At 39.9% G+C, this 22,449-nt stretch overlaps 1 protein-coding gene across 6 annotated transcripts; it reads left to right on the top strand.

Annotated features, from left to right (window-relative positions):
- Nucleotides 1–6,409: 6,409 nt before the first annotated feature.
- On the top strand, nt 6,410–22,415 carry PJVK (pejvakin). 6 transcript variants are annotated; one of them, XM_068138494.1, is made up of 10 exons: nt 6,410–6,452; nt 7,191–7,367; nt 7,778–7,953; nt 10,200–10,344; nt 13,747–14,587; nt 16,252–16,447; nt 18,408–18,549; nt 19,152–19,269; nt 20,452–20,556; nt 21,619–22,415. In XM_068138494.1, the coding sequence occupies exons 5-10, from the start codon at nt 14,377–14,379 to the stop codon at nt 21,918–21,920; spliced, it is 1,074 nt and encodes a 357-aa protein (XP_067994595.1). In that variant the 5' UTR covers nt 6,410–6,452; nt 7,191–7,367; nt 7,778–7,953; nt 10,200–10,344; nt 13,747–14,376; the 3' UTR covers nt 21,921–22,415. The 6 variants fall into 6 exon arrangements, with proteins under 6 accessions (XP_067994595.1, XP_067994596.1, XP_067994594.1 ...); XM_068138495.1 differs by lacking the exons at nt 6,410–6,452; nt 7,191–7,367 and adding an exon at nt 6,556–7,132; XM_068138493.1 differs by lacking the exon at nt 6,410–6,452 and having other exon boundaries at nt 6,556–7,367.
- The last annotated feature ends 34 nt before the right edge of the window (nt 22,416–22,449 follow it).

The raw sequence follows: 22,449 nt of genomic DNA, 5'->3' as shown, positions 1-22,449 counted from the left end.
TTCCTTCAGCTTGCTTTTTATGATTAAAGGCAGCTTGCAGTATGTTTCTGAAGTTTTGTACGAAAGTGTAGGGAAAGGAGTTCCTAATGTCTTCTAATAGAATTGTAAAAGAGAGATAGGGGAAAAAAATACTTTATATGACACCTACTCCTTCTGGCACTTTTGAAAAATAACAGTATGTGGGATTTTTCCATTATGTGTTCTTGTCAGTTGTTCAGCTCTCAATCAATTACATAGCATAACAGAAAACAAGAATTTTGTTTGGAGAAAAAATTAAGGGTTTTATTGTTTCTTGGCATTGTAAAAAGAACAAGTATTCAAATAGTCTGGAATGCTGCCTGAATGGAATCAATAGCAAAGGAAAGGAAAACACTTTTTTTTTAAAATGCGTGGCAATGCTTTCTTTCCTGTGTCAGAGTACACATCTGATCTCATCCAAGCTGATGCTCTGAGCCAGGCAGCACACTGTGAAATTCTGGTTTCATGTTTGTATAGCTGGGACCCAGACTTTGCCTCTGAATGCTTTGCAAAACAAATCTAACACTTTTTGACAACTGTTCCTCAGCAAAATTGCTGTGCCTAAGTGAAGTGTGAAAAGCTGCATGTCATTACTTAATTGGTTAAAAAGACCCAACACAACAAACCCTTGGGAATAGATTTGAATGCAAGAGCCCTGTGAGGCAGTACTACTAATCTGACATCTAATTTAGCATGACTATTACTTAAGTACGGAAGTACATTTTATATTTAATCTAATCAAGAGATACTTCTTCCTCACCACAAATATGTGGGTACTGTGGTGTGGTGAAGTGAGACAAAGTGGGAAGATATTGACAAGATTTCATCCTGAGTCAGCTAAAGGAGTTGCCCACAGAAAGCTGTTCCAAGTTTCACTGCCAGTACAAAAATCTGTTCTGATGTGATGATGCACAGTGTTTTTACCCAGGAAATGTATCAAGCCACATGGTTCTCCAAGTCCCTATTAGGTTATTAAATATTTAAGTTGGTCTAAATGTTAAAACCCACAAGTATGTAATATTGACCATTCCTGCACCTGAATATACAAAATTATTTTTCCAGTAAGAAATCATTGCTAAATCAGATGAAAAGAAACTAAGCTGAAACATCACTCAAAACTAAAAAGGTACTGTGGGCTATCTGAGGAGGTACTCTATAGCTTATTGCAACTATGTGGTGAGTCAGTACATGAAATGTCTTGTATTTCAGCTGTGCTGTTTCTGAAAGCTAAGGTGTAAGCAGAATAGCTGAGACAGGCTAGGTTGTGTGTGTGATACCTATATCCCAAGTGCATATTAATAATGGTAAATTAAAAAAAAAATTAGGAACAAGTTAGTAACACATGAATCAGCATGCCACAGACATTAATCTGGTGTGAAAATGTCTTTTACCTATGATTAGATTATATTAGATTACATTTGTAATCACATGGAAAAGTTCCAAAGTAAAAATCAAGTATGCAGTTGCTTTTCTCACTGATGATTGTCTGTCTCTGTTTCCTTCAGCAAGAAATGAAACTAATTGCTAGTTCAAATTTCAGGACTACCCCAGGTCTCTTCAGCAGGTTTTTTGACAGATTAAGACTAAAAGTAAAATGAAACTTTGCCAAAAGGTTACACTTGCTGGACTGCAAGTGGAATAAAAGTTCTAGTAAGGACATTTTTAACTAAAAAAAAAAAATTAAGGTGTAGATTGTCCTTTAAGCTCCTCTTAAAGTAGGTTATTTTTGAGGGCCTAGTGTTATGTTTAGCAGCCAAAGAAACTGAGGTGAATAGTTGTAGCCATTTAAGTTTTATGGGAGGCGAAAAAACCTTAAAGGAAACAGAGAATTTAGGTTCATAGTATCAGTCAGGGTTGGAAGGGACCAGAAGGATCATCTAGTTCCAACCCCCCTGCCATGGGCAGGGACACCGCACACTAGATCAGGCTGGCCAGAGCCTCATCCAGCCTGGTCTCCAGGGATGGGGCCTCAACCTTGGTTGTCTTCCATTTCCTCTCTCCCTTTTCCTGGTAGGGAGAAAAAGGAATTACGCAGTAGAAGAGGCACAGGTAAAACAATAAGCATGGACTTGAATCAACTTTGGAAGTAAAAACCTAATTTAACAGAAGTTAACAGTAATAAAGAGAAAGGAGAAGTTACAGAGGTATAAGGGAAGGGATAAAGAAATATATATATATATATATATATATGAAAAACCAGATGCAGCTGGCAATGAGGAAGTATTCTTGTGGGATGAAAAGGAATAGCCTAAATAAGCACAGAGGTAATTATAAAAAAGAATACTGAATTCTTGCATGCCCTACAAACACCTACTTCATCTTGTCTGTTTATAAACACTCTGTATCCACAGATCTGGGAGTACTTTAAAATAGTAGTCAGCTCTTCCAGTATCCTGCTCAGCCACATACAGTACATTTCCTAGACAGGTTAATTGCCCAGTATCACAGAACAGCTAGTGGCAATGCCAAAAAGAAATCTAGTTCAAGTTTACTGCTCAGATTAAAGCAGAAGAGAATGCAGCAAGGAACAAAATCTACTGAAATATTATATACAGATAACTGTACCAGTGCCTATCAGACAGATTAGCATGGACAATGAATTATATCATGGTAGATAAATTCTTTGTTTTGTAATCTTTCTTCAGACAGTGGCATAGCAGTAGCAGCAGCTATAGTTCTGTATCTTCATCCAGATGGATGCACAAGCCCACAAATCTGTCCTTTAACACAGTCTCACCCACTCACAGATGCTGGGGGAAAAAAAGGGATTTAGACATTTGGGCAGCATCCTTGAAGGAAAGGCATCATCAAACCTGCTTTAGGTCACACTGGCTTGTTTATTTCCAGATTTGTCTTTACAACCTAATAATGCTAGGTGATGAAAGTATCTTCATTGTATGCAGTAATGTTTACATAACATTATGGCTGAAATATGTGCTCACTTGTTTAAATGCAACCATACTATTGCATCAAATCTCCCCCTGAAGTACTAATTTTGCATTTCTTATTAGTAAATGCTTCACAGCTAACATATCCATCTGGCCATTAATAATACTGTCAGTAATATTAGGGCAATTACAAAGAAGCAAATTGAGGGATATTTAATATAGTCAATGATATTATTTATTATATTGTCTAAAGTTGGACACATGAAACAGATTAAATGGTCTGCACATCTGTGAACAAAGGTCTGAAACCTAAAAGTCTGTAGAAGAGCATATAAATCTATCACCAGAACACATGTTCCTTAATGTCTTTTGTGTTTCCTTTTTCATCATTAACATGGCTCTAGTGGGAAGGCAGCAAAGTGGTACAAAGGAGCTCAAGTGTGCAACACATTCCCTTTTAATTAAGTTAACAGATATTCTCTTATAAAGGTGAAAGGGGGTTGATGTCAAAAGATATACAAAAGCCAGTTAATCTTCATATCTTTTAGCCCTTCACTGATGTAACACAGTGCAGTGCACCTTCTAATACTTTTATGACTGAGCAAGTGTCATGCTGTAACACAGCACCCCCTGGCTGTGTACACTTTTTATGTGTACTGTAGCGCTGACTATGAATATAATATTACCAGTATGTTCTGTAACTGAGAGTAGAAGGACATTTCAACAGCTTAGCTGTAAACCTGAAGACCATTATACAGAAAATGTAGGGAGTGTGTGCAGCTGTCTTCCAAATGGACTTTTAAAAATGACCTTGACAATGATTCAGAACAGCCCTAATGGTACAATTTAGATGCTTAAGTAGAAAAGGATGGTGTCTCCTGCACCTTTTTTTTCCCCAAATCCATTCTAATTGGTGAAGAAATTGTTCATGTACAAAGGTCCATATAAATAAAACACAGAAGTCCATTAAAATACTTGCCTCTAGAAACAATAAAATTTTTTCCTGAGACTACAGATAGTAGTGGAATATTCAAAAGGATCTATCTTCACGAGAAGTAAAACATACTTTATATGTGGGGAACTTCAAACATTTTAGACTACATTATATTATTGCTTTACTTGATTGAGAGCTTAATAAAGTAAGTCTAAACAATACTACAATATTTCCATAGCTAATTTAATTGTTACCTTATACTACATAATTAACAGAGTAGTTGTGAACTGATTTAAAGTTTTATCTGCACTTAAACTATGTAGTAAAAAAAAATTCAACACAGAGGGATCTCTGGTGAACTTGGTTTAACTTACTTTTCATTACACAATGGTCTGTAAAGACCATAGTGCTTTGTGAGCAGCTCTCACTGTGAGCATCATGCTAGTGATCTCAGTACCCCAGAAAACTGCTAGACCAAGAGTTCAGCATGACAGTCATGCTATCTTCATACTTGGGAGCTCTGAAGACTAGTTTTCCTTATATAAGAAAATCTCAAGACAAGAGGTTGTATCATCTTTGGAAGAAAGGTGATATATGGAATATTTAAGGATGTTGCTAGATCATGAAGGAAGAAAATTAGAGAGGCAAAAGCCCATTTAGAGCTTAGGCTAGCCATTGCTATGAAGGACAACAAAAAAATCCTTCTACAAATATATTAATAGCAAGAGGAGAGGTAAGGACAATGCCCACTCCTTGGTGGACACGGAGGGGAACATAGTAACAAAAGATGAGGAAAAGACAGAGGTACATAACACCTTCTTTGCCTCAAATTTTAATAGCATGATAGGTTGTCCTCCAGACAACTGGCCTCCTGAGCTAGCAGATGGAATCAGGAAGCTGTATAGTTCCCCTGTGATCCAGAAGGAAGTAGTTAGAGACCTCCTTAGCCACTTGTATCCCCACAAGTCCATGGGACCAGATAGGATCTATCCTAGGGTGCTCAGAGAGCTGGCTCACTGGAGAGGTCCCAGATGACTGGAAGCTGGCCAATGTGATGCCCATCCACAAGAGGGCCGGTTGGATGAGCCAGGGAATTCCAGACTTGTCAGCCTGACCTCAGTGCCAGGCAAGATTATGGAACAGGTCATCTTGAGTGCAAACACACAGCATTTACAGGATGGCCAAGGGATCAGGCTCAGTCAGGAAAGATTTAGGAAGGGCAGGTCCTGCCTGACCAACCTGATCTGCTCCTATAATCATGTGACCTGCGTGATGGATGTGGGGAAGGCTGTGGATGTAGTCTACCTGGACTTCAGCAAGGCCTTTGACACTGTCCCCCACAGCAAACTCCTGGCCAAGCTGTCAGCTTATGGCTTGGATAGCAGCACTCTGCACTGGGTTAGGAACTGGCTGGAGGGGCGAGCCCAGAGAGTGGTGGTGAATAGTGGCTGGCAGCCAGTCACTAGTGGTGTCCCCCAGGGATCAGTGCTGGGATCAGTGCTAGGATCAGTGCTAGTAGGCTGAACATGAGCCAGCAGTGTGCCCAGGTGGCCAAGAAGGCCAATGGCATCCTGGCCTGCATTAGGAATAGTGTGGCCAGCAGGAGCAGGGAAGTCATTCTGCCCCTGTACTCAGCACTGGTTAGTTCACACCTTGAGTCCTGTGTCCAGTTCTGGGTCCCTCAGTTTAGGAAAGATGTTGAGTTGCTGGAACGTGTCCAGAGAAGGGCAACAAAGCTGGTGAGGGTTTGGAACACAAGCCCTATGAGGAGAGGCTGAGGAAGCTGGGGTTGCTTAGCCTGGAGAAGAGGAGGCTCAGGGAAGACCTTATTGCTGTCTACAACTACTTGAAGGGAGGTTGTAGCCAGGTGGTGGTTGGTCTCTTCTCCCAGGTAACCATCACCAGAACAAGAGGACATAGTCTCAAGCTGCACCAGGGGAGGTTCAGGCTGACTGTTAGGAAGAAGTTCTTCATAGAAGAAGTGATTGGCCATTGGAATGGTCTGCCCAGGTAGGTGGTGGAAGCACCATCACTGGAAGTGTTTAAGAAGAGACTGGATGGGGTGCCATAATTTAATTGGTTAGGTGGTGTTGGGTTATAGGTTGGACTTGATGATCTCAACAGTCTTTTCCAACCTGGTTTATTCTGTTCTAGTCTATTCCATTCCCCCTCGGGGTGGGGGGGAAACCCAAAAACACCACACCAAGAACTACAAAACCCCCAAACAAACAAAAAAAAAAACCAAACCACAAACAAAACAACAAAACCCAAAAATCCTGTCAAGTGCTGTTAAAACCACTTAGGTAGTAAAAAGATCCAAAAGAACACCATCTATTCGCAAATGTGCGAATATAGAGCGCTGGGTCGGGGCGGGACACGGCTGAGTGGGCGTGACCTCGCGGAGGAGGCGTGCCCCCTCCCCTCCACGCAGAGCCCCTTGGGAAATGTAGTTTTCCGCCGTATACATCACTGGGCGAGGGGGCGCGTGTGGACTACATTTCCCTTGGGAGCATCGCGCGGGACCGGCCGCCACAGCCCCGCCGTGGTCACGCCGGAACGGCTATGAGAGATGTTTGCCTTTGGGGTCCTTTAGTGAAGAAGCTCTAGCAGGGGTAGTTGGTGGGTGGGGGGTGAGGGCGGTTGTCCGGCCTGTTACCGGGTGAGAGTGGGGGGGAGGGAACGGGAGGCGAGCTTTTGTGTGAGCGAGGGGTCTGCTTGGCGGCTGAGGAGGCGGCTTGGCTTCCCCGTTCCTCCGACGATGCCAGTCAAGCGGTGTTCCCTTTTCTCACTGCCCAGTGAAGAGGGCTCCTCTGTGTCTCTCTCTGCCAGGAGTTCGGTGCCCTCGCTGGCCGGCCCACCCTGGATGGTGTGTCAGGGTCTCTCTGGGCGCGGAAGGCCTCTCTTTTTTATGCTGGTGCGGCGGAGAAACGGGGAGGCGGAGGAGATGAGGGGAGGGAGGCAGTGGTTCCTCTCTTCCTTTCTTTTTCCGGCTTCTGAGTGGGCTCTAGGCGGCTGCGGGGGTGGGGAGAAGCGCTGAGCCGCTTATATGGGGGGCGGCCGGTGACCGGGCCTGGCTGCTGGAAGGCATCTGGGAAGCTTCGCTGGAGGCGAGTTGTGCCGGCGGAGGTGGAAAGGAGGCGGTTTCTGCAGGCGCGGAGGGGTGGCAACCTGGTTCTCCAAGCCAAACCTGCTGATTCAGACTCTAGCTAGTGTAACTTGATTGGGCTTCTTGCATCGTGTTAGGTTAAGGCTAGTGATGGAACGCAATCTTGACGCAATCTTGCCTTAAAAGGTAATTCCACACCCACACACTCCCTCCACCCCGGGACTATTTCTCCTTTTGACCTTAGAGTGCAGTTTGATAGGCTGAGGGAGAACCTCTAACACTGAAGATGTGACTCCTTCCTGTGCATGTTCACACTCAACACTATAGGAAAGGAAGATGTTTTTGTCCACAGCATGTGTGGAATGACTAATTTTATTATGTGATATCTCCAAGAAACCAGTTTTGCAAAACTTTCTTACTGGTAAGTTGCTGGGAATGTTCAGCTTCAGACACTACCAAAAGATTTCGAGGATTTGATCTTCCAAGTCAAGTTTCTCAAGGTTTCAACTAAACGCTGTAGTAATTACTTTAATCTGTCAGATTGCATAATTGTATTTTCTTTCAGAGTTTTAAGAGAGAAGTAGGACAGTATTCCAGAGCATTGAGAATCACTGCACTATTTGGCTACCTCAGGGCATGTTTAAACTAATTCAGGGGAAGTTAGTTTTGTTTGGCTTTCCAAAGTCACATTCCTGTTGTAATAAAAGTGTTAGAATTGCTCTCTGATTTATTTTTTTTAATTAAAAAAAAAAAAAAAGGTAAAAACAGATTGACTGAAGGTAACTGCTGTTGAGCCTAGCATATATTGAAATGGAATTAATTATTTTTCAGGTATTTGAGGTGAAAACACACACCTAAACCCAGGCGCTTACAGAAGATGAAAGACATCAACATAGGAAAAGAGTACATTTATACCAAGTCCTGGGTATAGAAGTGTGAGGGAGAGAGCCAGCTTGGTGCAGCATGAAGAGCAGGGAGGGTCATGATTTCAGCATCCTAAACATAAGGTCTGTTTAATTTTTCATTGTTTGTTTGTTTTTTTCAGCATATAGTTATTCCATTATGCAGCAGCCTTTTTGCTGTGCCAGCTCTGTATAGCTTCACTGCATTGAAGTTCAATAGTGAATGCTCTGTTCTGCATGGGAGAGGTCCTTCTAAGGGGTACTGTAACTATCTTCGTAACAAGTCTGAGCACTTACTAAGCATTTTCACATGTAAATGTGACTTTTTATTAACATTTGATAGAAAGAACTCTCTTCTAATGTCCAGATCTTGATGTGAATCTAGAACATGTTTTAAGCTTTTGTACTTAAGGGAATCATTACAACCAAGTAAGAACAGGGAAGAGCTTAGTACAAATCAGGTGTCATTCAGTGTTGGCAACTAAATAAAAGCTTAAACATGCCATGTTTTTCTCAAGGATGAATTTTTGTAAAGCAGATGTCTCGCTTGCTGTAGCAGCAAGACTTTTTCACTCAGAAGAAATCTGTATTGAATATGTTTTCTTGTGTACCTATATATTTAATTTAGTGAGATGCTGTCATAATTCTAGCTTAATTTGAGAGCTGGGCCTTGAAACAACAACTAACTTAGAGCTTTCACATCACTGTTGTAAGCTTCTGATTTCTAAAGGTTGTGCTCACTGAAAAGTATGTGTGCCAGGTGCTGTAAAGCAAAAAATGCTTCGATCAATGGAAAACCTGCTCACTGGAGCAAGACTTGGTCTGAAACTATCAACTTGTACCAGTTAAAAAAATTAAAAAATAGAATCACAGAGTTGTTAGGATTGGAAGGGACCTCAAGGATCATCTAGTTCCAAGCCCCCTGCCATGGGCAGGGACACTTCACACTAGATCAGGTTGCTCAGAGTCACATCCAGCCTGGCCTTAAAAACCTCCAGGGGTGGGGCTTCTACCACCTCCCTGGGCAACCTGTTCCAGCAGCTCACCACCCTCGTGGTGAAGAATTTCCTCCTAATATCCAACCTAAATACCCCTATTTTTTTTCCATTCCCCCTAGTTCTATCATTACCTGACACCTTAAAAAGTCCCTCACCAGCTTTCTTGTGGGTCCCCTTAAGATACTGGAAGGCCACAATTAGGTCTCCTCAGAGCCTTCTCTTCTCCATACTGAACAGCCTCAACTCACTCATAGGAGAGGTGCTCCATCCTTGTGGCTCTTCTCTGGACACACTCCAGCATGTTCAGATCCTTCCTGTAATAGAGGCTCCAGAAGTGGATGCAGTACTCCAGGTGGAGTCTCACTAGAGCAGAGTAGAGGGGGAGAATCACCTCCCTTGACTTACTGGCCACACTTCTCTTGATGCAGCCCAGGATGTGGTTGGCTTTCTGGGCTGCAAGTGCACACTGGTGGCTCATGTTGAGCTTCTCATCCACCAGCACCCCCAGGTACTTTTCTTCAGGGCTGTTCTCAAGCCAGTCCCTGCCCAACCTATATCAGTGCTTGGGATTGGCCTGACCCAGATGCAGAGCTTTGCACTTGTTCTTGTTGCACCTCATGAGGTTGGTTTGTGCCCACCTCTCTAGCCAATCAAGGTCCCTCTCGATGGCATCCCTTCCCTCCAGCGTGTCTGCTGTACCACACAGCTTGGTGTCGTCAGCAAATCTGCTGAGGGTGCACTCCATGCCACTGTCCATGTCACCCACAAAGACGTTAAATAACACTGGTCCCAGGACTGATCCCTGAAGGACTCCAGTAGTCACTAGCCTGCACTTGGACATGGGCCCATTGACAGCCGTTCTTTGGTGTAGCCATCAAGCCATTTCTGTATCCACCAAATGGTCCATCCATCAAACCCATTCTGCACCAGCTTGGAGACCAGTATGTCATGTGGGACAGTGTTGAAGGCTTTGCTCAGGCCCAGGTAAATGATCTCAGTTGCTTGGCCTGTATTAATGTTGTGACCTTGTCATAGAAGGCCACCAGGTTTGTCAGGCAGGATTTGCCCTTGGTGACGCCGTGCTGATCGTACCCAGTCACCTCTTCGTTACTCTTCTGCCTCATCAGTGCCTCCAGTAGGATCTGCTCCGTGATCTTAGCAGGCACAGAGCCAAGACTGACTGGCCTATAGTTCCCTGGGGTCCCAACTGGTACAACATGCACTGCCTGCTGCATTCCAGTGAGACAGCTCTCTCACCAAACTGTGGTCTCACATTTTTTCCTGTTTTCTCCACGTTTAAATTTCTCATGGTTACCACAGCAGCACCCCCACCTATGTCACCCTCTACAACAGGCATGCAAGACGATGACCCTGTGGGTCCTCCCACCCCAAGGAAGTCTCAGAAACAAACCAAAATAAAGCACTGCTCAGCTAGAGTCCGCTGGAGCCAGTCCAGGAGTCGCCGTCTCATCAAATTGTGATCTCGCCAGGGCTACAGGTACATCTGACTAATCAATAATGTCTCATTGGTTTTCCTGTTGCCTGTATTGCTGCATCCTTCTTAATTTGAAATGGACAAGGACAGCTGATTCTTTGATTAAGGTCTTAATAAGTGAAAGACCTGTTTTACTACTGAGCCAAAGTCCTGTGGCCTTTTTGTACGTCTCTCTTCTTTGTCTTGCATAAAGGTTGTATTTAACTTTGCCCTTTCTATAACTGGCATTCAGGTTTCCTGCTGAAAGGATGTGGTAATGGATGTTCAGGATAATGAGAACTTGCAATTCTTTCCTTAGAAGCTCAAATGCTGTTTGGTCACAGCCTGAAAAATCACTTATTTGAAAGACAGGAGCTTTTCAAATGGGCTTCCTGGAATCATAATTGAAATCATGCTGCAGTATAAGTAGGTCTAATCAAACATTTCCTGGTTCTTAATGGGAGTGTTGCTATAGAAATTTGGACCTCTAAAATAGGTGCTCTGGGAATAAAATTCAAGAAACTATTTTTATTCAGCTTTTGAATGCATATATTCACCTCACGAATAAGTTCCTGCAGTGTTTTCTTTATAACAATTGATTTTTAAGTATCTGGAGAGTTTCATTAGCTTACAAAACAGGGTGTTTAACTGTATGTTCCCAATGCATAACACTGTGCTAATTGGACTTACTGTATGTGGGGGCATGGCTCTTCTGAATGAAGATAACCTGTAGGTGCGCTTGCTTCCTAGCACTATAGTCAGTGCTCTTCATTTGCTAGAAAATGTTTCTTTAGCAGTGGATAAAAATTAAGGGACACTTTGAAATACTGATTTATACTTTTTTAATACTGATTTTTACTTCTTCATACATTTGGAATGTTTAGTTCTTGGAATACTTGTGTGCCCTACAAGTAGTCTGAAGTAATTGTATTTAGTTTCTCCTCCTGAAAGCAGTGTGTCTTGAGGATTCACACACAGCAGGGGAGAAGGCACAGCTCAGGGTTTCTAAGGATATTTATAGCCCTTTGTGAGAAGAAATGCAGCTATGTCCATCAGTGTAGCTGTGGGCAGTAGGCTGACAGCACCATCATCAGTATTTCCACACCTGTGGTCCTGCAAGTGTACATACTCTACATGACGGTGGGAGGAAAATGCTTCTGTAGGCATAACCCACTTTTAAGTGTCATGAGTTTCCTTCAGCATTTGTTCTGAAGGATATAAATGTACTGGTGCTACAACCAGAAGAGTGACATCTTTAGCTCCAGTGGCAGCAGCTAATGCTTTTAGTGCTGCAAGTCTTGTGTGTGCAGGCAAGTGCAAGTGCCTGGGATGGCAGCTGTTACATAAAAGGCCTGTACATATTAAAACTTGCCCTGATTCAGGATCTGGGATTTATTGTAATCAGCCCTGACTGCAGCCAGAAAAGCACAGCCAGGCCAAAGAGTCAACAGCAGCTTCAGAGCCAAAGCCATTCTTAAAGATGTCCAGAATCTGCTCATTCACATCCCAAAACCAAACTAAAAAAATGAAATTTAAAAAAAAGGCAATGCTTGATAAAAACTGAATGCTTGACCATTATCAGCCATTGGAGCTGATAACCAAGCTTCCCAGCATTGACCAGGAAAACAGGCTCGGTTTGTGGGAGTGATGGCCTTTATTTATCCAGCTCTCCTGCCATACCTTTCCCCATAGGATCTCAGGATCTGCTTCTGCCTCATGAGGAACATGGAGCACATGATGCCCAGGAATCTTAACTGAGCTGAACCTGAGGCAGAAACAATAGATGTCCTTTCAGGAGATCTTCTGCAGCATGAGTTCAGTTTTGCTGCACTGTGATTAAGACCAGTGAACATGCTTCATACCTACCTGGCTCCATTCAAACAACCAACAGCATCGAGATAGTAACTTCCCCGTATGAATGTGGTACCAAAACATTCTTCCCTACCCCAGTCATAGATGCATAGAAAGGGAAACGCTTGCTGCTGGCCGTGGCGCAGTGCGGTGGAATGGTGCCTTGCGAGGTGCCGCAATACAAAGGCCATGCCATGCGCTTCTCCTGGTCCCGGGCTCTCCCCTCACAGACACAAACTGGGCTGTAGGCTATATTGCTCTGGATCTTTTCACTGAGTTTCCAGCTCTTTGCAAGCCTTGCTCCAGTTTCTGCCCCTTGGAATATTTTTGCTCTCTCCCCATGGCCTCAGCTATCAATGGCTACTTCCAGACTCCTTGGGTAGCTCTTGGATGAAGTCTGTGTGATGGGGTGTATCTTTGAGGGCACTCCTTCCATAATTCCATGCTTGTGTCCAGCTAACAGACATGGTTTTGCCCAGGTAACCATGAGGCAGATACAGGGGTGAGGGTGTATTGCTCTTCTACTTCTGCTCAAATGCTGGCTCCATCCTTTGCCAATCCATCTCTCTGGTTGCTCTCAGAGAATGATGAGGCTTCAGACGTGGCACTACATACTAAGCAAGAGGTAATACAAATACATGCTGAATAAACAGTTTCGCCTTAGCTTAATAACCTGTAGAAAAATAATATGCTGTCAAACAGTTATGTGACATACAGGATAAATCTAACTGAAGACTGGGCAATTTTAATTAAAGAATTTCCTTAGCTTTTCCTTCCCTTTACAACTTTTTAAGTTCTGTAATGTGTTTTGATTAAGTAAATATGTACAGGATTTTTTTGTTAGTGTAATATGTAATAGGAGTTACATTCAGACTGAATTACAGCATTTTACATAATTTCAGTTTAAAGCCTCTAGTCACCTTCAATTTTTCAGTATCCTCTAGAATAAGTGGAAAGAGGTAAGATACTCTTCTTGCATTTTTTGTTGGACTTTCTGATACTCTAAATGTCTAAAAATAGTTATGAAAGTATTTTAAAGAGCTAAATTGAAACAAGGTAAACTATACAATAAGTTATTGTGTTGTGAAAACAGCACTTAAAATGCTTTAATGTGAAAAATACTTCAGGAAAAAGCCAATCAAACAAGAAGTTTTTACTTGGCTACTAGGGCTATTATTTGTATTGAAGTGTAGCTTTACAAGCCTGTGGCTGATGTTTTGCTGCTTTATCTGCAAAAAGGGTCTCTAGAAGATGGGTGGTGCTGCCCTCTGACTCTGGGTTTTTGTCTTTACAATTTTATATCTTTTTACACTGGTGCTCTCCTTATATCCTTGAGCTGCTCCTTAATCCTCCATCAATAATTTCACTACTGTCTGAAATACTGCTTTTACTGTTTTGCATGATTCACACAATTTAGCTAATTTCTTTCTAGTCTGAGCCAAATACATGTGACTTGCCTGTGTCAAAAGCAGTCTTTGGTCAACAGGCAGCTGAGTCCATAGGAAAAGAATAAGGTATATTAAAAGCCTACTCTGTTTTCCCCCTGCTCCAGCTATCTCTAACCTTTTATTTTAGCCCAGGTGTTTCCAAATCCCTCCACACTCCTTTACACTCCAGACGAGCTTTCACAGGTAGGTTATGCAACCACTACTGAAAAGTAATACCCTCTCAGCACACCTACCAGCTTTTGCAAATGTGTAATTCAGGCGGTCTCCTGGAGCGCATCTGGGTTGCTTTGTTAGTTGTTAGTAAACCATTAGAATTCAGGTGCAGCAAGGACCAAATAAACAGTAATACATCAGTAACTCCTAACAGGACGCTGAGGGCTGCAGGGGTTACTGTCTGCTAAGACTGTAAATTTTGTTTTCAAACAGTGGCATTAAATTGCCAAGGAAAGAGCAACCATTTCCCTATCAGTTTACAGGTAATTCATTATTCATCATACAGAATTAAAGAGCTTTATAGAAGGTCTTTGAACAAAGCCTCAAGAAAAACACCAAGAAGCTGGGTAGCTAAGATGCTGTCAATTCTTTCCATGCAAAATATAACTCAACCTAAAACAAGTTTGATGGCTTGCCTTTTTTTTTTTTCAATATGGTAATTTGTTTTGAAAGAACATTGTGAGAAGAACCGAGGATGGGCTCGACATCTGGAAGTTACACTTGATACAGAGCTTTTTATGATTATCATTACTAATGTCATAATATGTTTGCTGCTGCTACCAAAAACTTTGTTAAACAAGTTGGTGATGGAGGAAGACTAGTTCCAGTGCCCAGTCTCAGTGAAGCTGATAAATACCAACCTCTGAGCCTTGTGATTAAGAAAAGAAAATGTTTACTTTCAAAAAAATCTAAATTTGCTTCGACACCATTCACATTAAAAGACATTCTTCAAGGGGAGAAAGAAATTTCTGCAGGTAAGATCTTTCTTCAAAGAAGAAAAATGCATGTTTTGTAGTAAATACAGACAGCAGACACGATTTTAAACTACAGGTAGTATGATGGCTTTTATTACCTGTGTAATCAAATTTGCATTCCTTAGTCATGCAGTAGATATTTAAGAAAAAAGTGCAATTCAAACTGGTCAACAAAGCAAACCAAACAAAAACAAAAGGAAAAAAAAGAAAAACAATTTCTGGAAAAAGTATAAAAAAAACTGATAGGAAACAAGTTCAGTAAAGCCTTGTGGGTTTGGTTTTTTGGTTTGTTTTTTTGACAAATCACAACAGATTCCTAATGGATATTTTAATGTATGTTAAGTAACTGCTACTTTAATATTTGGTTTAATACTCATGTTTCTATGTGTACTCCTTTTGAAAGGTGTAAGAATGGCTGCAGCTCTGCAGCTGTTCCGTGCTAGTAATCCCTGATGTTGAACTGGGCTCTTGACAGACGGAAGCATCTGTCAATTCTCTGAAGTAACCGCATTTCCATAACATTTTTCTGTACCTACAAACAGCTTAACTGTGTTTAAAATGCCTTCATTATGAAATATTAGAAAGCTTTTGAGAGGATTCTGTGACAATATAAAGGTGCAAAATTGAATTTTACTGCCTACATTTTCCCATAGCTTCCTTTGAAGTCTGTTCGATTCCTATATACATGCTGTGTTTTCTTGAAACAGTTTCATGGCTTTATTTTCTTACTAAAAAAGCATCGAGTTTAACAAAAGCATTGATCACGTCACTAATTGCACAATAACTGCATTAATTAAAAAGCTACCAAGAAAAACCAGTTACTAGCACAAGAAAATGGGAATATCAATAGGGCCCACAAGGGGGTGATTCCAGGACACAAGCACGATGAAAAAGATTGGAATACTACTAATTCTACTAGTCTCATATTCAGGAATACTTAGCTGGCTTGTTGGAAAAATCTCATTAAAAAGTCTGAGGAAAAGGTTGCAAAATCCCATTAAAATGTCTCACAAAACCTTAATAATATTTTTTGTAAGGGTTAGGTGTCACATGCAGAAAGTACTGTCCTTTAATGTAAGCAAGGAACTTCATAATTGAATTTCTTCTTTTATATGATAAAGCATTTTCAGTCTTTTAGCATTCTGAAAAAGAACTTTTTTTGTTAAAATATTATGTGACTTTATAATACTACTTTATTCCTCTGAAGATTTGAAGAAAAGCCACAACAAAAAAAGTAAAACCTGGATTCTCAAATGTGTATATGTATACTGACAAAATTTATACCTATACCAACAGCATATTACAGGTAAAAGTATCGTAGGAGAGTAATGCTAAGCACAGAAATGCAGAAATAGCCCTAATCACCATTTAATGCCCAGCATATCACGTACAGGAGCATGGGCACAAATTTGCCAGAGAGACACAGAAATCCCTCAGACCCCTGTGCACTCTCTTCCCATTAGTCGTCAGTAGTAACACTGATAAGTAAGTGCTGAACATAGTGCTGAATTTCACGTTGAAAGCCTAAGCACGGCAGGAACAGTACGATTTATTCTCTTCTTCATATTTTAAAAATGAAAATGCCCTGTTACAAATAGATAATGCTGTGTGAAAACTCTGTGTTCAGACTTTTTATCACACACTGGCTATCTTCTTTTACTCAGGTGTCTCATCTTACCAGTTGCTGAACTATGAAGACAAATCGGATGTTTCGCTCAATGGTAGAAGAGGAAATCAGATAATGAATGATGTTGGCTTTAATATTGCTGGATCAGATTCTGTTGCCTTTAAAGCTTCATTTGGCATAGTGACCAAACATGAGGTTGAAGTACCAACATTACTTAAAGAACTTACTACAAGGTTATATGATATATTCTGTTTGCTGGTTCCAAAATTGTGTTTCAAAAAGTTAGGCTGAATCTCTGAAATGGTTAGGTTTTGATTATTTTTAGCCAATGAATAGCAGTTGCTATGTGATATTCTCTGAGAGTTTTGAGTTAGATCACTCAAGCTTGATCTCAAGTAAGACATGTGATCTTCTGTATAACACAGGCTGTAGAATTTTTCTGAATTAATTATTGTTGGAAGTACAGCACGTCTTTCAGGGGAAAAAACAAATCCAGAGAGGAATAGTCCATCAAAGGCCTTATCTATGTTATTCCATACTATTAAAATTTTGATATCTACTTCAAGTAACATTACCTAATTTAACATTTCAGAAACGGCATTTTGTTGCCCTCTTCTGATAAACTAGAGCACCATATGTATTATTGTCATTGTAGATACTTCAAAGTTTTATGAGGTTATTATACAGCCTTTTCATTAAAAAACAAAGTAGGTTTATCTGCCTGAATTTTCCATAACCTTCTCTGATCATCTCTAAATGCAGTCTCAATTTTTTTCAATATCCTTGTTTAGCTTTGGACACTGAAACTGAATGTGGTGTTCCTGTAGTGCTGGCTCAAATGCCAAACATAGAAATATGAGGTGACTAATCCCAGGTATAATTCTCTAGGTGAATATTTCAAAGACTGTCCCTTGGCCATAGCATCATCCCAGTGAATCCTAGTGTTGCATCCTAGTAAATTATTTAGTATGCATGTGACATTTGGTATTTTAAAATGTATATTGTTTCCTTGTAGTTATTTACCAAGCAGTGTGTGCCATTTTGTGTCTTGTTCTGAACAAACCATTTCCCAGTTTGTTACATGCAAACCTTACTGTTAATATATGAGAGGCTGAGGTAGGTGAAGAGGTCCTAGTCTCATGCTAAAAATATCCAACATTACAGGATAAAAGCCAATGCCTGTAAAAATTATCATGAAACATATTTGCCCCAAAGTAAAGCATTACAGCTATTCTTTTGCTATTTTCCGTAAGTTCTTACAAGTATTGATTATATTGCTTAAGCTTATTACTTAGGGTGTGTTGATAGTTCTTGCTGTCACTAAGAACAATGACGCAGAATCATAGAATCAACAAGGTTGGAAAAGACTTCAGAGATCATCAAGTCCAACCTATTACCTAACACCTCATGACTAACTAAACAATGGCTTTAAGTGCCACGTCCAATTATTTTTTGAACACCTCCAAGGATGGTGACTCTACCACCTCCCTGGGCAGCCCATTCCACTGGCCAATTACTCTTTGTGAAGAACTTTCTCCTCACCTCGAGCCTAAACTTTCCCTGGCACAGCTTGTTCTGGTGCTGGTTGTCTGGGAGAAGAGACCAACCCCTACCTGTGTACAACCTCCTTTCAGGTACTTGTAGAGAGCAGTAAGGTCTCCCCTGAGCCTCCTCCAGGCTAAACCCCAACTCCCTCTACGTCTCATAGGGCTTGTGCTCAAGACCTCTCACCATCCTTGTTGCCCTTCTCTGGACATGTTAAGTGTCTCAATGTCCTTCTTAAATTGAAGGGCCCAGAACTGGACACAGTACTCAATGTGTGGCCTAACCAGTTCTGAGTACAGGGGCACAATGACCTCCCTGCTCCTGCTAGCCACACTGTTTCTGATGCAGGCCAAGATGCCATTGGCCTTCTTGGCCACCTGGGCACAGCCGTGGAATTTCACAGAATGTCCCACATATCCTCTCTAACATTTGTACATTACTGTCTGCTTTTGAATTTCTTAATGTGCTTTTGTTCTCAAACACTGAAAATTACTAAATTTCCAGAGACCACTTCAGTCAGTTGTTTCACTGCTGTGAGACATAATTTGTGGTGAATTTTTTAAACTGATTTAAACTTACTGATTCTATTAGGTGCTTTGTAAATTGCTAATAATCTCTGAATTTCCTTCCTGCCTCTCTGCATTTTAGAAAAATAAATTTTGATCATTGTCTAGTCCATCAGTCAAGAAAAAGTAGGATGGAAATTTTGTGTGTGGTCATGGAGAGTATTCGAACTACCAGGCAGTGCACCTTAACTGTCCATACTGGAATGCGTGGAGAGACAATGAGGGTAAGTATATCTGACAGAGTTCTGTAACTTAAATGAACAGACACAAAAAGTTCATTTTTATATATGTGTTGGTTGGATTTAATTGCAGTGTTACTGATGTAAACTGCACTGAACTAAAAGTTGGCTAGACTACTGTCCATGCTACTTTGGGTGAAGCATCAGCAAAGATGCAGTATTTACTGTTGCTTAGTTTGAATCCCAAATAAATGTAGAATTTATTTGTTGTTACTGTATAAGTCTTCTATAACAAATGGGAAGTTCAGGCTGTTATTGTTTCAAAGGTCAGCATATTACTCAGTCATGTGTTCTTCCTCCCTCTCCCTTTCTCTCTTCAGTGTGTTTGCATCATCAAACATAAAAACCTGAGTTTTGCCCATTACTAGTATTATAGAAAATTCACAGAATTTTCAGTGAGTGATGCAAAACAATTTACTACCTTTGTATCAAATGTTATTAAAATACAAAGTTATTAGTATAGAATTACTTAGTTGTGAAATTGGATCTTCAATTTCAGAGCTTCCTCCTGGCATTGCAATTCTCAATATGTATTTATTTATTTTTTAATTTCAACTTGTAACTTTTGATACTTTTCTAAACTACAGTTTCACATTATTGAAGATCAGAACTGTAAAGGGCGAGACAAAGCCATTGTTTTTCCTGCTCATACAACTATTGCTTTTAGTGTATTTGAACTTTATATTCATTTGGATGGCAATTTTGGTAAGTGATGTGCATTTTTGTTGTTACTGCTATTGTTTATAATGGTTTGGGTTTTTAAACCAGTTTTCTTGCTCTTCTGATTTCATACAATGGAATATCTTAATTTTACAAACATTAGTAGAGTAGCTTTCTAAGGTTAACAATTCTTAAGACGGTAAGTACTGAAGAAGAGTGTTTCATGGAAAAGATTTTTAAATGTGTGGCTTTGTAATTTTTTTAATCCCACAGTTGTACAGAACCAAAAAAAAAAAATTTAAAAAAAAAATCACTTCCTTATATTTCTAGCCTGTAAGGAACAGGCTTATAAGGCCATCTGATCAATTTTGCATAAAACAGGGAAATAAAACAGCTTACATAAAGAAGTATGCAGAATTTCTAAACTAAGCTAACACGGGGCTTTAATTTCAGTCTGATACATTGTTACTACATATGGGTATCTTGAGTTATTTAGGAAGAAATAACCACAATTACAGAAAGCTGAAGCAAAAAAAAAAATCACATAACTCCTATATTTCTCTTTTTGTTTAAAGGATAGTGCTTATGTATTTACATTATTTGCACTAATAAAAGCCTAGAATATTATGAATGTTATCAATATCATTCATAATAAACCAGAAAGTCAATTTTAGAATTTGATCTAGTACTTGATGACATCACATGGAAAACTCCCCCTGACTAGTATGATGTTCAAGCTTTAACCACCAGGATCATGTGTCTTTAAATGCTGCAATCTCTGTGAGCATCATGAGGCTGTTGCACGTGAACTTGACTCTCTAGAACATTGTGGTTATCAATATCATTCATAATAAACCAGAAAGTCAATTTTAGGATTTGATCTAGTACTTGCTTGTTCCTCCTTCAGAAGTGGAACTTTCATTTATGTGATGTTGACTGTCTTACTCCCTTAATATGGCCATAAATTGTGGAGAAACCAAAACAAACTCTGATCTGTGTTGAAAGCCACTAACATTTTAAAATTCCTGTTGAATCTGTGTAATTTGATTCTATGGACTATTACTGTGTGCAGACTTGTATTAAGAAGTGGTATTAGCCATTAAAAACATTACCAAAGCTGAATTTAATCACTGTTAACTTTATAGATTAGAAAGCATATTAAACTCTGTGATGCAATTATTGCTTTTAGATTTTGTTATTCTAACAACTTTCTTTTTATTTATACAGAACTCTGTGTGACTCCAATTTCAAAAGGAGGATTCGAAAAAGAGAAATCTGGATCATCTTCACTGACCAAAATAAGGAGGTTGAAGAGTAATCTGTTTCATCGAAGTATGACTTTTGATATTTGCATCCAAATGTCTTAATTGTCTAACTTAGCTAATGCATTATCTTTAATATAAATTTGCATGTAAGATGAATGTTTTAAAATAGTAATTTTTGATGGGAAATGGACCTACTTTAATTTCTTGTGTTTTGAAATTACTGTAAAGTTAGTAAGAATTATATTTGGGAATCTGACTTTCTCACAAATACATTTGTTCTATGGCTGTTCATCACAACTAAGTATCTTCAAATAAAAATGTAATGCTGATAAATTGGTATGGAGCAATTATACAACTAATGTCAATTAACAGTAAGCATATTGCATATGCTTGCCGTTTACATTTAGCATTATGCAATGCAAGCTATAGTGTATAAGTAACACTTCAGGGCAAGCTCTTTAATTTTAAATACCAACAATAGTAAGTATTTGAATGTACTCTTTAGGCTTATATGTTCACTTGGCAAGGATATGGGCAAGATACCATCCTTGTTAGCTTTTCTCATTCTGATACCAGCACAACATCCAACAAAACTGAATATTGCTGCATGTAGCTAGATTTTTTGCAGAGCAAGATTCTATACTTGTTTGGTCTGAATATGCAAACCTGAGCATGAAGATAAATGTTGAGCAGTAAGGTCATCCTTCCAAAAGCTGCTTTGTATAGGTGTCCTTGATTGAGAATGGGACACAAAGAAGCTAAGGGCTTTATGGACCAAGGCTTCAGTACTGCTTTACCTATGGTCCACATTAAGGAATGTATTTTCCTTGGGGATGATGCAGCTTAGCCACTGGAGCTGCTTAAAACTTTTGTCATCCAATCTAAACTAACCAGTCCCTGAAGAGAAAGGTAAAAGGTGGGTAGTTCAAAGGTTATTTCTTCCTAGGGTGATTTGATCCTCAGCAATCTACTAGGAGGTCACCATGGAGTCCTCCAAATTTTCTAAACCTTTTGAGACAGGGCTTCTGATAGAAAGTAATCTGCAAGGTGGGATGTCTAGAATGGTTTTGTAAACAGTTCATAATGTAATGACAAATCATTGCTCTTTTCTGTGTGCATTCTTTTTCAGATAAAAGAGTAGTGGCTACCATTGCCAGCTCTGATTCTTACTTGGAGGACCTTTTTACAGATTATTATGAAAAAGCTGCGAGCATGACTGATCTCTCTACAAGCTATCTCAGAGAAGGGTCTCATGTCCGAATTAATTTACTTAATAACAACATCCCCAAAGGTCCCTGTGTCCTTTGTGGAATGGGAAGTTCTAGAAGGGAGACAGTCTATGGATGCCTGGAATGCTCTTTTAATGGACAGAAGTATGTACGACTGCATGCTGTGCCCTGTTTTGACCTCTGGCATAAAAGAGTAAAGTAACTGCTCTAGGTAAGTGCCTGTTGTCGCAGACATGGGCAAAACTGTGCCACAAACTTCTCAGAATTAGTAAGTATAACTCAAATTGTTTAAATGCAAAATAGTGAAAGTGCAAAACATTTTATTATACTATTGTCCAATTATTTGCTTCATTGTAAATAACCTTTTACTTGAAAATGCCTTCATGCTTTCACTGACATTGCTTTTCTTCTTTCTAGAACCTTCTTTTTACCATGATAATGCAGAATGTACTTTTAATCTGTATTTTCATAATGTCAAAATATATGCTAGAACTTGAAGCTGTTTACACACTTTTAAAACCCCAGATGTTGCCTTTGTCTACACTGGCATATGATGGTAAAATGAGAATATTTCTTAATAATTTAGTGTTCTCATGAATATTTAATTGAAGTATCAGATTAAAAAACACACTAAAACTTAGCACGGTCTAATGTTTCATTTAGAAAAGGGAACAATTAAACTGGGGATATGCTTTTCATATTTGGATGCCATTACCACATCAACCATTTGT

Source organism: Melanerpes formicivorus, unplaced genomic scaffold (genome assembly GCF_026170545.1).
Source record: "Melanerpes formicivorus ecotype bairdi unplaced genomic scaffold, bMelFor1.0.p_v2 SCAF_5, whole genome shotgun sequence".
NCBI classification, from domain to species: domain Eukaryota; kingdom Metazoa; phylum Chordata; class Aves; order Piciformes; family Picidae; genus Melanerpes; species Melanerpes formicivorus.
This window is presented reverse-complemented; position numbering and strand designations above follow the sequence as displayed.